The sequence below is a fragment of the Nerophis lumbriciformis genome, linkage group LG04, assembly GCF_033978685.3.
Source record: "Nerophis lumbriciformis linkage group LG04, RoL_Nlum_v2.1, whole genome shotgun sequence".
NCBI lineage: Eukaryota > Metazoa > Chordata > Actinopteri > Syngnathiformes > Syngnathidae > Nerophis > Nerophis lumbriciformis.
Window position 1 is genome coordinate 21,682,501 of NC_084551.2, and position 12,939 is coordinate 21,695,439.

Consider the following 12,939-nt stretch of genomic DNA (forward strand, 5'->3'; position numbering starts at 1 on the left):
CCTGATAGCTAGTCCAATTGGAAAGTTTTTCATCTCTATGTCATCAGTTTTGATAAATAACACGTAACAAGTTTCTGCTTTTTTGAAGTACGGCTGTAAAATAACATTTTAGAACAGAAAGTAACCAGCTAATACCAGTAAATTAACAAGTAGATTAATAATAGTTTTGAGAAAATAATACAACTGAAAATTACGCAATATGTTACCGCATATGTCTGCAGCCAAATTAGGAGCCTCATTTATATACAAATATTATATTGTGACATGTATCTTTATTGCAGGAGGCTGCAATATATATCGCGGTATAGATTTTTGGCCATATCGCCCCTCCCGAGTGTTCATACGTTTTTGTTTTCATCTGACCCTTTGAAACGAATAAATAACAAAGACCAAGGCACCGCTGTAATTTTAAGCACTACATTTTTGTTGCCGTCAATCTAAACTGAGCATGATCATCTCCCTCATATCTTTCTGATCCAGTTTTTATTCCTACATGTCTATCTAGGTGGAGTTTGCCTTTACAGTGTGGCGGAGCTTTCCAGATCGTATTGTAGGGTACCCAGCCCGCAGCCACTTCTGGGATAGCAACAAGGAGCGTTGGGGTTACACTTCCAAATGGACCAATGACTACTCCATGGTGCTGACTGGTGCTGCCATCTATCACAAGTACTTAATCCCACCCTCTGTTTACTGTATATACATGCTCTTTTACTTATTCTAACACTGTCTTTGTCCTCAGATACTACCACTACCTGTACACTACATACCTTCCCACCAGTCTGAAGACCATGGTGGATCAGATGTCTAACTGTGAGGACATTTTGATGAATTTCCTTGTCTCTTCTGTCTCGAAGTTGCCCCCCATCAAGGTTACCCAGAAGAAACAATACAAGGAGACTATGATGGCCCAGGTGAGCAATGCTCTACATTTTCAGTCTTTCTATTTTAACTAAAATGATCATTTCTAAATGCTTTTTCTCTGCACCAACTTCATCTTTGTCAATCTCCCCCACTCCCCCTCAGAGCTCCCGGGCCTCTCGCTGGGCTGACCCCGACCATTTTGCTCAGCGTCAGACTTGCATGAACAAGTTTGCCAACTGGTTTGGCACGATGCCACTGGTTCATTCTCAGATGAGGCTGGACCCGGTCCTCTTTAAAGACCAGGTGTCCATACTGAGGAAAAAGTACAGGGACATTGAGAGGCTATAACCCTCCAGAGCCCCCCTGCTCTCTGGACACAAGTGGGAAAGAGTGAGGGGGTGTCTTATTTCTTTAATTGCACAGATGGATCAATAGAGAAGAACATTGATTGAAGTAAGCAAGAAGGAAAAGTTTAGTGTCCTCTTTACGCTATCTTTTTTTTCTACCCTTATCTGTCATGAATTGGGCAGTAGCAAAGCGTACAGCTTCATCTTTATTCCCGGTACATCACACTGAGGGACTTTGAACTGGAATTTCCAAAGTCTCGCAATGGTTAGTAGAAAGTGTTTTCCTTGTCCCAAACTTCATCAAACCATTCTTCTCCGTACACTATGCACACGTTCATGAAGGTTTGTGCTAATTATAAAAGTTACATATACCATATTACTTAGAATTAAGAGGATACCAGTATTTGGGATGTCTTTTTACAGTTCTAGTCGTTTTTTTGAAGTACTGCTGCCTCTATTTTGAAGAGAGCAACTACAAGCCCTTCACCAGAGTTAGGTTCTTATTGTTCACTGTGCCTCAAGTTTATCATTTTTATTTGTAGCGCCAGATAGAAAGACGTGTTTGAAAATTAGTATCTTGCTGCTTTTCAGTTTTCATAATTTGACTGATAAAATGGTGAAGCTCACACTTGAGACAACATTCACATTTCTCTCATGAAAAAAGGTTTGGATTTAATGTTTAACAAACTAAATTGTTGGTATTCTGTACATGTTGGGACAACTTACACACTGACTGACTCTAACTATTTTTTGCAATTTAGCCTCTGTTTTTCTATTTACCGGCCCTATGTGACTGAATATTTGCTGGTTTGAGTATAGAGGATTAAACCACTGTGGACTGCATGTGAAATAAACACTGCATACAGAGTCATTTATGCAATACTGTCAAGCATATTTCACTTTTTTTGTCCACTGACAATCAGATCCAATGGTACTCACCCTTCTTTATTCTTATGACGTTCACACCACTAATTAGTTACATTTGGAGTAATTGCTCAAAAATAAGCCAGCGTGTTTATACAATTCTAATTGGCAGCCATAAAAAAAAAAAGCTGACTAAATTTTTTGCAGTAGTCGTCCATAAACCAGTAGCCTTAATGATTCTGACGGGTTTTATCTCATATACCTCCTGTTATTGTGAGGACAACAAGCTGTCATTTGACTCAGAAACTGTGGATTCATATCAGAAAGTGTTATATGAATGATTTAAAAATTATGGCATAATCAAGGAAAAACATAGCAGCAACATTTCATTATTCTGTAGAATGTCTTTAAACTTCAATCCTCTACACTTTACCCCAACATGTGCCAATAGTTAAGTTTTTTGAAATGGTTGATACTGTATGGGGAATGCTATGTATTCTCATATGTATGAATTCTTTCAAGTGTTTCTGTAAGAAATGAGTGTTCTATTCCAGCAAAATGTGCTATTTTCTGTCCTAGTATTTCTAAACCCCAATGCTTTCAAGATATTTGAAAATAGGTGCAATATTACGAATTACATTTTCTCCTTTTATTTCGTTGTGTTGTTTCAGAGGCTAGTATATATTCAGGTGCCTTCAGAAAGAAATACATTTTTCCCTAAATAAAGCCTTGTGTCAGAACCAAGTACCTTTTCGTTTTGCCGCTTGTCACTATCCGGACGTACAGGCTCTCTTGAATGCCATTGTCGTTCAACACCGGAATGCTGACATTCCTATTGGTTCTATGAACATTTCCAACATCCTGTTTGAATACATATATATTGTATTGTGAGTTAGGAAATACAGGTCACCTAATTTTGTGTACAGATTACACCAGGGGTGCCCAAAGTGTAGCCCGCGGGCCAAATTCCAAGTCATTTCTTTTGGCCCGCCAAAGGGTGGCGCCCATGAATTCAATACATATTCATAATCTTTTAAGCTCACACAATCATTGAGGGTATGTCTGCAAGGCTAACCGGTTGCCATCTATCGAACATTATGATCTCCACTACCTTTAAATAACGGCGGTATGAAATTAAACTACTCACTAATTGTGCAGCTGTATGCTTAAAATCTCTGTTTGGCCCGCGGACCATTAGCACATTTTCACTTTGGCACTTGGAGGCAAAACGTTTGGGCACCCCTGCTATACGTTATTCAACCTAATGGTCTTTTTCTTCTTTTTTTCCCGCCTTTGAATCTCTGCCTGCTATTTTCACTTTCTTAAATGCTGCAAGTGTAAAGACTGAAATGGAATGACAGTGGAAGAAATCACATTTTTGTACAATAATTTTCTAAAATAAAATGTTTTAATAAATGACACGTGGCTGTGAGTTCTTTAAAATTGTTGTTCTTTTAGCTCTTTTGGACCTGAATAACTATCCAGGTTTCAAAACAGGAAATTGAATGTTCACATTCCATGTATTCCCCCTTCTCTTACCCGCTTTATTGCAACACATTTCTCAGCTACATTAATGTGCATTTAGTTTTCATCCTTGTGTATATGTGGACCTCATCCCATGCTATGTAACTGATGTGTTTACATAAATCTGTCAGCAGGGAGATTGGTGGAGACATGCTGCATAAATAACTGCATGCATCTAGGGCGATCCCGCTCAGCAGTTTTCTTTGAAAATGCACATGCAAAGCCCTCGCCTACAAAAATATACAGTATAAATACAACACCACAGACCAGGGGTAGTCAACTAAATTGTTTTTTTTCCAGAAAACTAATAAGGACCCTTCATTATCAGTATTATTTTATACCAGTGTTTTTCAACCTTTTCTGAGCCAAGGCAAATTGTTTTCATTGAAGAAATCCCAAAGCACACCACCAGCAGAAAGCATAATAAAAAGTATTTCTCGCAAATGGTGGATATGAATTCAAACCATAACCAACCATGCATCACTATAGTTCTTGTCTCAAAGTAGGTGTACTGTCACGACCTGCCACATCACGCCGTGACTTATTTAGAGTTTTTTGGTGTTTTCCCGTGCGTATAGTTTTAGTTCTTGTCTTGTGCTCCTATTTTGGTGGCTTTTTGTCTTTTTTTGGTATTTTCCTGTAGCAGTTTCATGTCTTAAACGCTATTCCCTGCATCTGATTTGTTTTAGCAATCAAGACTATATAAGTTGTTGCTATCCTTCTTTGTGGGGACATTGTTGATTGTCATGTAATGGTCCGATGTACTTTGTGGACGCCGTCTGCTCCACACGCTGTAAGTCTTTGCTGTCATCCAGCATTCTGTTTTTGTTTACTTTGTAGCCAGTTCAGTTTTAGTTTCGTTCTGAATAGCCTTCCCCTTTTCTTAGGGGCACTCACCTTTTGTTTATTTTTGGTTTAAGCATTAGATACCGTTTCACTTCACCTGCACGCTGCCTCCCGCTGTGGTCTGCATATTGTGATCACAACAAACCATCGTCGTCTCACACAACGTGTTCCTGACATCTATAAAGTAATTAGCTACCGGCTGCCACCTACTGATATGGAAGAGTATTACATGGTTACGTTGCCGAGCTCTAGACTGCACCGACACTCAACAACGGCACATTATTTGCAGACTATAATTACTGGTTTGCAAAAAATATTTTGAACCCAAACAGGTGAAATTACATGATCTCCCACGGCACACCAGGCCGTACCTCACGGCACACTAGTGTGCCAAGGCACAGTGGTTGAAAGACACTGTTTTAGATATTCCGGACAACCAGCATCCTTTACAGTGACATTTGAGTTTGGTCTATTTTGTCAGAGTTAACTGCAAAAAGTGAGTCTGTCACAAGTTTTTTTGAACTGGACTCACAGGCCACCAGTTGAATAGCCCAAATGATGAAATAGAATGGACCTAAAATGGAACCTTGAGGAACACCACTGTTCTACAAATGATTAGTGACTGCATCAGAAAGTAAACAAGCTACAGCAACACCTTACATAAATCTTATAATGAAAAAATATGTAACTGCCAAAAAGGCATACTTGCCAACCTTAAAACCTCTGATTTCGGGAGGTGCGGGTGTGGGGGGCGTGGTTAAGAGGGGAGGAGTATATTTACAGCTAGAATTCACCAAGTCAAGTATTTCATATATATATGTATATATAAGAAATACTAAGTCAAGTATTTCATATATATATATATATATATATATATATATATATATACAAGAAATACTTGACTTTCAGTGAATTCTAGCTATAAATATATATTTATTTTATTATATACGTATATATATATATATATATATATATATAAAATAAATACTTGAATTTCAGTGTTCATTTATTTACACATATACACACACATAACACTCATCTACTCATTGAATTGTCCATCATTGTTCTATTCTCTGTCACTATTTTTTAACCATGCTGAACACCCTCTCTGATGATGCATTGCTGTGTGACACGCACAAAAGTGCTTTCATCAAATGCACTAGATGGCAGTATTGTCCTGTTTAAGAGTGTCACAACATTGCTGTTTACGGCAGACGAACTGCTTTACGGTAGACAAAAACGTGACTGCTGTTGTGTGTTGTTGCCGCGCTGGGAGGACGTTAATGAAACTGCCTAACAATAAACCCACATAAGAAACCAAGAACTCGCCCTCCATCATTCTACAGTTATAACGTGATTGGGCAGGTACGCTGTTTATATTGTGGGAAAGCGGACTCAGGTCCGCATGGACCTGAGTCCGCCTGAATTTCGGGAGATTTTCGGGAGAAAATGTGTCCCGGGAGGTTTTCGGGAGAGGCGCTGAATTTCGGGAGTCTCCCGGAAAATCCGGGAGGGTTGGCAAGTATGCAAAAAGGAGAGGACTTAAAGGGCTGTCTTTAGTAATGCTTCAGTTATGTAAATCACAATTTTGGACCCCGGTGTTCTATGTTTGCGAGCAAGGTTACATGTCAATGCAAAGATCTGCCAATGTGTATACAGTGGTCCAAGGTCATCTATACAACAGTCTTGTGTTTTTAGAAATTTGCTGCAAAGTTGTTTGTCTCCCAAGTTTTGAACTGAACTCGAAGGGCCGCTATTGTGTCAATCACTTTGAATAGCCATAGACTCACAGACTAATGCTTACAACCTGCATTTTCCCATTTAATGGCAACAATATGAGATACTCTGCCATATTTTTTTCTTCGTTTTTCTATTAGTTTTCTTGAGGAGTGAATTTGACGAGTGCCAAATCTCATTTGTACATTTTTTTTTGGCAGGGACTCCCTGTGGAAACATGATTGAACGCTTTCAGATGAGTCACAAACAATTCATTTCATGAGATCAAACTAATTACGTACATCCATCAATCTACATTTTGATTTAATGAAGATCTCCTGCTACCTTTTGAGTCCTGGGAGTGCGCTCAATCTAGTCAAGTTGTTTCACAAAGCGACACATTATCGTATAATTGAAACATGCCTTGTGCATCATCTTGTACAGTGTGTGGAGCCCCTGTGGATGGAGGTGAAGTGTCATTCTTCATATCAGCGCGCAGAAATTGCCTTCTGGGATGAAATGATCTTGTTTAACAGATGGCAAAAAGACTGGAACTGTGTCATTGTCCTCAGGAGGCTGCATTAGGTAGAGTGTTGTAAATAAATGCAAATATCTTGGGTTTTCATATAATGTGATTTTATTAATGTGTTATATTTGACCTCAACTGTATGCAAGTAGTATGTGCAACAAATCCAGTGTAAAAGCACGCTGTGACAGTATAGGATTACTTTGATGCCAGAGAAGATGGTGCTTCAGCTAATGTCGCAGAAATCCCTGTGCGATGACACGGCCTCCTGCTGCTGATAAATCATAAACATGCTCAGCTGGCAGCCTTCCTACAACAGCAGATGCCGTAGCCTATGAAACAAATCCGCTTTCCTGTCTCCCATTTACTGCAATTTAACTGAGAGTCTCTTTTCCCGGCATATTATATTGAATATACTGCTTGTAAAATGGATTTTGCTGCGTGCATTGGCGCCTGGTTCTCATCATTTAGCTTTCAGATGGTATAGTAAAGAGTGATAGGCACATAAACAGAAAACATGGATCATTGTTAAAAAAAAAAAAAAAAAGAAAGATAATTGGATTGATAATCACCATTATTGTTTTATTATAATGCAAAATGTACTTTCTTTGTCATACTGTATGTTAAGGTATGCTAGTAAATAAAGTGAGGCATAAATTACGCCCCACCCACTGCCTCTAGACATGGCACTGATACTGTGTCCGTGTGTCATAAAGGTGATTCACCATCTGAAGGATTATATGTCACTATAATTGACCTGCAAATAATAATTAGCAAATATTTATTTCTTTATTTTTAAGTTAAAGTTAAAGTACCAATGATTGTCACACACACTAAGTGTGGTGAAATTTGTCCTCTGCATTTGACCCATCCCCTTGTTCCACCCCCTGGGAGGTGAGGGGAGCAGTGGGCAGCAGCGGTGCCGCGCCCGGGAATCATTTTTGGTGATTTAACCCCCAATTCCAACCCTTGATGCTGAGTGCCAAGCAGGGAGGTAATGGTTCCCATTATTTATAGTCTTTGGTATGACTCGGCCGGGGTTTGAACTCACAACCTACCGATCTCAGGGCGGACACTCTAACCACTAGGCCACTGAGTAGCCTAGTGGTTACCGTACTGGCTAGACTTTTTCAACAGGTAGCTGTGCAGAAAGGAATATGAAACACAACTGTAGTCAATGAGCAGCAGTCATGAACAGTCAAACCCGTACTGTGTATTCATGTTTGTAATTTTGACTATTTAGACGTGTCATTTGATTAAAGCGATCGCTCCTCTGGCAAGTAATTAATGACTGCTGCCACATGTAAATAGAAAAAAAATACAAAGACTCAAAATAATCCAAAAGTCAAAACCACAGAACACTTACTCACCAGCAACTAAATGATCTGTATTTATATTGCGCTTTGCAATACCTGGAATGATACTCAAAGCACTTCCGGCCGAGTCATACCAAAGACTATAAAAATGGGACCCATTACCTCCCTGCTTGGCACTCAGCAACAAGGGTTGGAATTGGGGGTTAAATCACCAAAAATGATTCCCGGGCGCGGCACCGCTGCTGCCCACTGCTCCCCTCACCTCTCAGGGGGTGAACAAGGGGATGGGTCAAATGCAGAGGACAAATTTCACCACACCTAGTGTGTGTGTGACAATCATTGGTACTTTAATCTTAATTACATTATACATCATATTCGCCCATTCACGCACACATAGCTCAACCACGACCCATCAGGAGCAATGGTGAAGTGCCTTGCCCAAGCACACAACAGTCGTGACTAGGACGGCCAAAGCTGGGAACGAACCTGGAACTTCAGGGATGCTCTACCATCTGCACCATTTGATCAATTGCACCTCTGCCAAGTAATTAATGACAGCTGCCACATTGTAAATGAAAACTAGTACAAAGACTCAAAATAATTCCAAAGTCAAAACCACAGAATACTTGCTCACCCGCAAATACCTTGTTCCTAGTATAAATATGTCCCTCCCCTCGCAAGTGAATGAATGACAACCGCCACATTTGAATAGATATGAAATACAAAGATTCAAAACAATCCAAAAGTCAAACACACATCACCTTGGCTTCCTACGATGACAGCCGAGTTCGTAACTAAGATTTGTCATTGAAATTATTTGATCGCACCTCCTACAGGTAATTAATGACAACCACCAGATTTGGATAGAGATAAAATACAAAGACTGAAAATAATCCAGAAGTCAAACACACGTCGTGCTCACTCACCTGCGACTGTAGACGTGTCATTGAAATTATTTGATCGCACCTCCCGCAAGTAATTAGTGACAACCACCAGATTTGAATAGAGATAAAATACAAAGATTCAAAATAATCCGAAAGTCAAACGCACATCATGCTCACTCACTTTGTGACTACAGTCGGGTTCATAATAAACATGTGTCATTTGATTAATAATAATAATACATTTTATTTATAAGGTGCCTTTCTGGGCACTCAAGGACACCGTACAAAATCACAACAATAAAATCAAATTGGATAAAAAAAACAACAACAACAACAAAGAGAAAAGAAAAGATGATTACAATGGATAAGCAGTCAGGAATAGGTGTGTTTTGAGTCTTGATTTGAAGAGGGATATTGAATCTAAGTTGCGAAGGTCTGGTGGTAAAGAGTTCCAAAGATGTGGGGCAGAGCGGCTGAAAGCTCGGGCACCCATGGTGGACAGTTTAAAGAAAGGGACAGTGAGATGGATGGATGAAGAGGATCTTAGGGAACGTGAGGGCGTGGCGACATGGATTAATCACTTCTCTTGCAAGTAATAAATGACCGCCGCCACATTTTGACAGAAATACTATACAAAAACTTAAAATAATTTAAAAGTCAAACCCACGACATGCAATTTAAGGCAGGGCCCCGAGGCTGAAAGGATTCTGCCTTATTCCATTTTTTTTTTTTTTTTTTTTTCATTTTGCAAATGTAGTAAAAATTAAAAAATCACATGTATTCCCAGCTTTTACTCAAAACTGTGTTCATCCACCCTTGGTAGTAAGTATAGCCTCAAGTCTTTTTTAATATTATGCCACAAGCTTGGCACACCTATCTTTGGGCAGATTTGCCCATTCCTCTTTGCAGTACCTCTCAAGCTCCATCGGGTTGGATGGGAAGTGTTTGTGTTCATCCAGGATGTCTCTGTACATTGCTGCAGTCATATATATTTCCCTCTATTCTCACTAGTCTACCAGTTCTTGCCGTTGAAAAACATCCCCACAGCATGATGATGCTGACCACCATGCTCCACTGTAGGGATGGTATTGGCCTGGTGATGAGCGGGGCCTGGTTTCCTCCAAACATGATGATCAGGCCAAAGAGTTCAATCTTTGTCTCATCAGACCAGAGAAGTTTGTTTTTCATGGTCTGACAGTATTTAATGTTGGCATGTTGGCAAACTGTTACTAAGAAATTGCTTCCGTCTGGCACTCTAACATAAAGCCCTGATTGGTGGATTGCTGCAGAGATGGTTGTCCTCCTGGCAGGTTGGAATGCTTTAGCTCTGACAAAGTGACCGTCGGGTTCGTGTTCTCCTCCCTGACTAGACTAAGATGAATGCAGCAATATACAGAGATATCCTGGATGAAAACCAACACTTCCCATCTAACCTGATAGAGCTCGAGAGGTGATGCAAAGAGGAATGGGAGAAACGGCCCAAAGATAGGTGTGCCAAGCTTGTGGCATTATATTCAAAAAGACTTGAGGCTGTAATTGCTGCCAAAAGTGCATCAACAAAGTATTGAGCAAAAGCTGTAAATACTTATGTACATGTGTTTTGTATGTATTTTTTTATTTCTTAATACATTTGCAATCCAAAAAAACACTTTTCACATTGTCATTATGGGGTATTGTCTGTAGAATGTTGAGAACAAAAGATAATGTATTCCATTTTGGAATAAGGCTATAATGAAGCAAAATGTGGAAAAAATGAAGCGTTGATTAAATAATAATTTTTGACATTGTCATCATGGAAACATACAATGTTGAGGATGTTGTGGATAAAATGTATTCATTCCATTTAGGAAAAAGGCTGTAGCATAAAAACAAATGGAAAAAGCTAAGCGCTGTAAATGCAGGGACATGCAAACTGTAAAAAATGCTCAATGTGAGCCTTTTTTTTTTTTTTTCTTTAGTTTATTTTGAACATGAACACACTTGCAGCATAATACATCACACAATGTCATATCATTTCACTTTACATCATGTCCGAAAAGGAGTAGGAAGATGCAAAGCTTATTTAATCCTACTCCTTTCCAATTCAGAGCGTTTTCAAATACATAGGTTCATTTACTGACTTCTTTTTGTAGCACAATGACATCAGTGAATGATTAATACAGCAGTTCTTGTAATAGATAATTAAGTCAGTCATGATAAACATTCTGAGATGAATAATATCTTATTTTCAATAATGTTGAAGTTTTTCTAATAATTCTTCTTCTTTGTACTTTGTAAGCACTTTTAATATGAACAACCTCGTCAACTGGATCTCAGTACATTGTTTAACTTCTTTACTTAATCCATCCCATAGTTTAATTCCACATACTGAAGCCTCTTAGTCTTTCTTAATGTTTACATTTCAATAAATGTACTTGATATTGCCTTTTTATTTTATTGGTTTTGACATTTATTTTTTTAAATAGTGGGTAGTATTATTATCCCGATCGTTTTTATTATATGTCCTGTACCTGTAGGAGGTTTAGGCCGCGTTTCCATCCATACATTTTTCTACCGCTTGTCCATTTCGGGGTCGCGGGGGGGCGCTGGAGCCTTTCTCAGCCGTGTTTGCCAAGTTTAAATTATTTTTCTTCGTGCTTTTTTTCTGGTCTTTGGAGGTAATTGTGCCACAGAAAGGGCATCTCTATCCTCCTTCAAAACCGCACTAAAAGGACACCTCCAGGCAACTTCAACCCTAAACTAACACCCTCCCTTCCTCATCATACCTCTTCGGATTGTAAATAATCAAATGTAAGTAATCAAATGTAGGCACTTTTTCTTATACTTTCTGATCTCTCTCTCTTTCTGTCCACTACTTGCTGTACATATCCTACCAAGTCAGTCCTATATTGTTCCAATGTCCATTTCTCTGATGATGCAATTGTTGATGACTGAAGGCATACTTGCAGGGGCGCCGCTAGGGATTTTGGGCCCCATGAAAAGAATCTTTACAGGGCCCCCAACACAGTGTCATTATTTTTTCTGTATTATAATTTCATCATCATTAGGGGCCTCTCTGGGCCTCCCTCCATCATGGGCCCCTAGAATCCGTCTCCTTTACCCCCCCTTTTCGGCGCCCCTGCATACTTGCCAACCCTCCCGGATTTTCCGGTAGACTCCCGAAATTCAGCGCCTCTCCCGAAAACCTCCCGGGACAAATTTTCTCCCGAAAATCTCCCGAAATTCAGGCGGACCTGAGTGACGTGTCGACAGCCTGTTTTCACGTCCGCTTTCCCACAATATAAACAGCGTGCCTGCCCAATCATGTTATAACTGTAGAATGACCGAGGGCAAGTTCTTGGTTTCTTTTGTGGGTTTATTGTTAGGCAGTTTCATTAACGTCCTCCCAGCGCGATAACAACACACAACAACAGCAGTCACGTTTTCGTCTACCGTAAAGCAGTTCGTCTGCCGTAAACAGCAATGTTGTGACACTCTTAAACAGGACAATACTGCCATCTACTGTACATGCATATGTGACAATAACATCTAGGGCTTTTAGAGAGTGCAGTGCACAACTGCGCACACAACAAAGAGACGAAGCAGAACGCATCATCAGAGAGGGTGTTCAGCATGGTTAGAAAAATAGTGACAGAGAATAGAACAAGGATGGATAATTCAACCCTTAACTCAACAATGAGTAGATGAGTGTTATGTGTGTGTATATGTGTAAATAAATGAACACTGAAATTCAAGTATTTCTCTTGTTTTTATATATATATAATATAAAATAAAAAAATAAAAAATAAATATATATATACAGCTAGAATTCACTGAAAGTCAAGTATTTCTTATATATATATGAAATACTTGACTTGGTGAATTCTAGCTGTAAATATACTCCTCCCCTCTTAACCACGCCCCCAACCACGCCCCTCCGCCCCCCGCCCCCCCGCCCCCCACCTCCCGAAATCGTAGGTCTCAAGGTTGGCAAGTATGGACTGAAGTGTTGATACCAACCAAACCTAATCCCCCTCCCCCCTCCATATCCCACACCCCAGATTGTAAATAATGTA

The 12,939-nt window shown here is 39.6% G+C and overlaps 1 protein-coding gene across 1 annotated transcript in view; it reads left to right on the forward strand.

Moving 5' to 3' along the window:
• The window catches only part of LOC133597741 (exostosin-1-like), a 49,421-nt gene extending 45,954 nt beyond the window's left edge, over positions 1-3,467 (forward strand). The window contains exons 9-11 of the mRNA XM_061950723.1: positions 506-666; positions 740-911; positions 1,024-3,467. Of these exons, the coding sequence (XP_061806707.1) occupies positions 506-666; positions 740-911; positions 1,024-1,209 (519 nt within the window). The 3' untranslated portion in view covers positions 1,210-3,467. The remainder of the gene's footprint in view (positions 1-505; positions 667-739; positions 912-1,023) is intronic.
• The last annotated feature ends 9,472 nt before the right edge of the window (positions 3,468-12,939 follow it).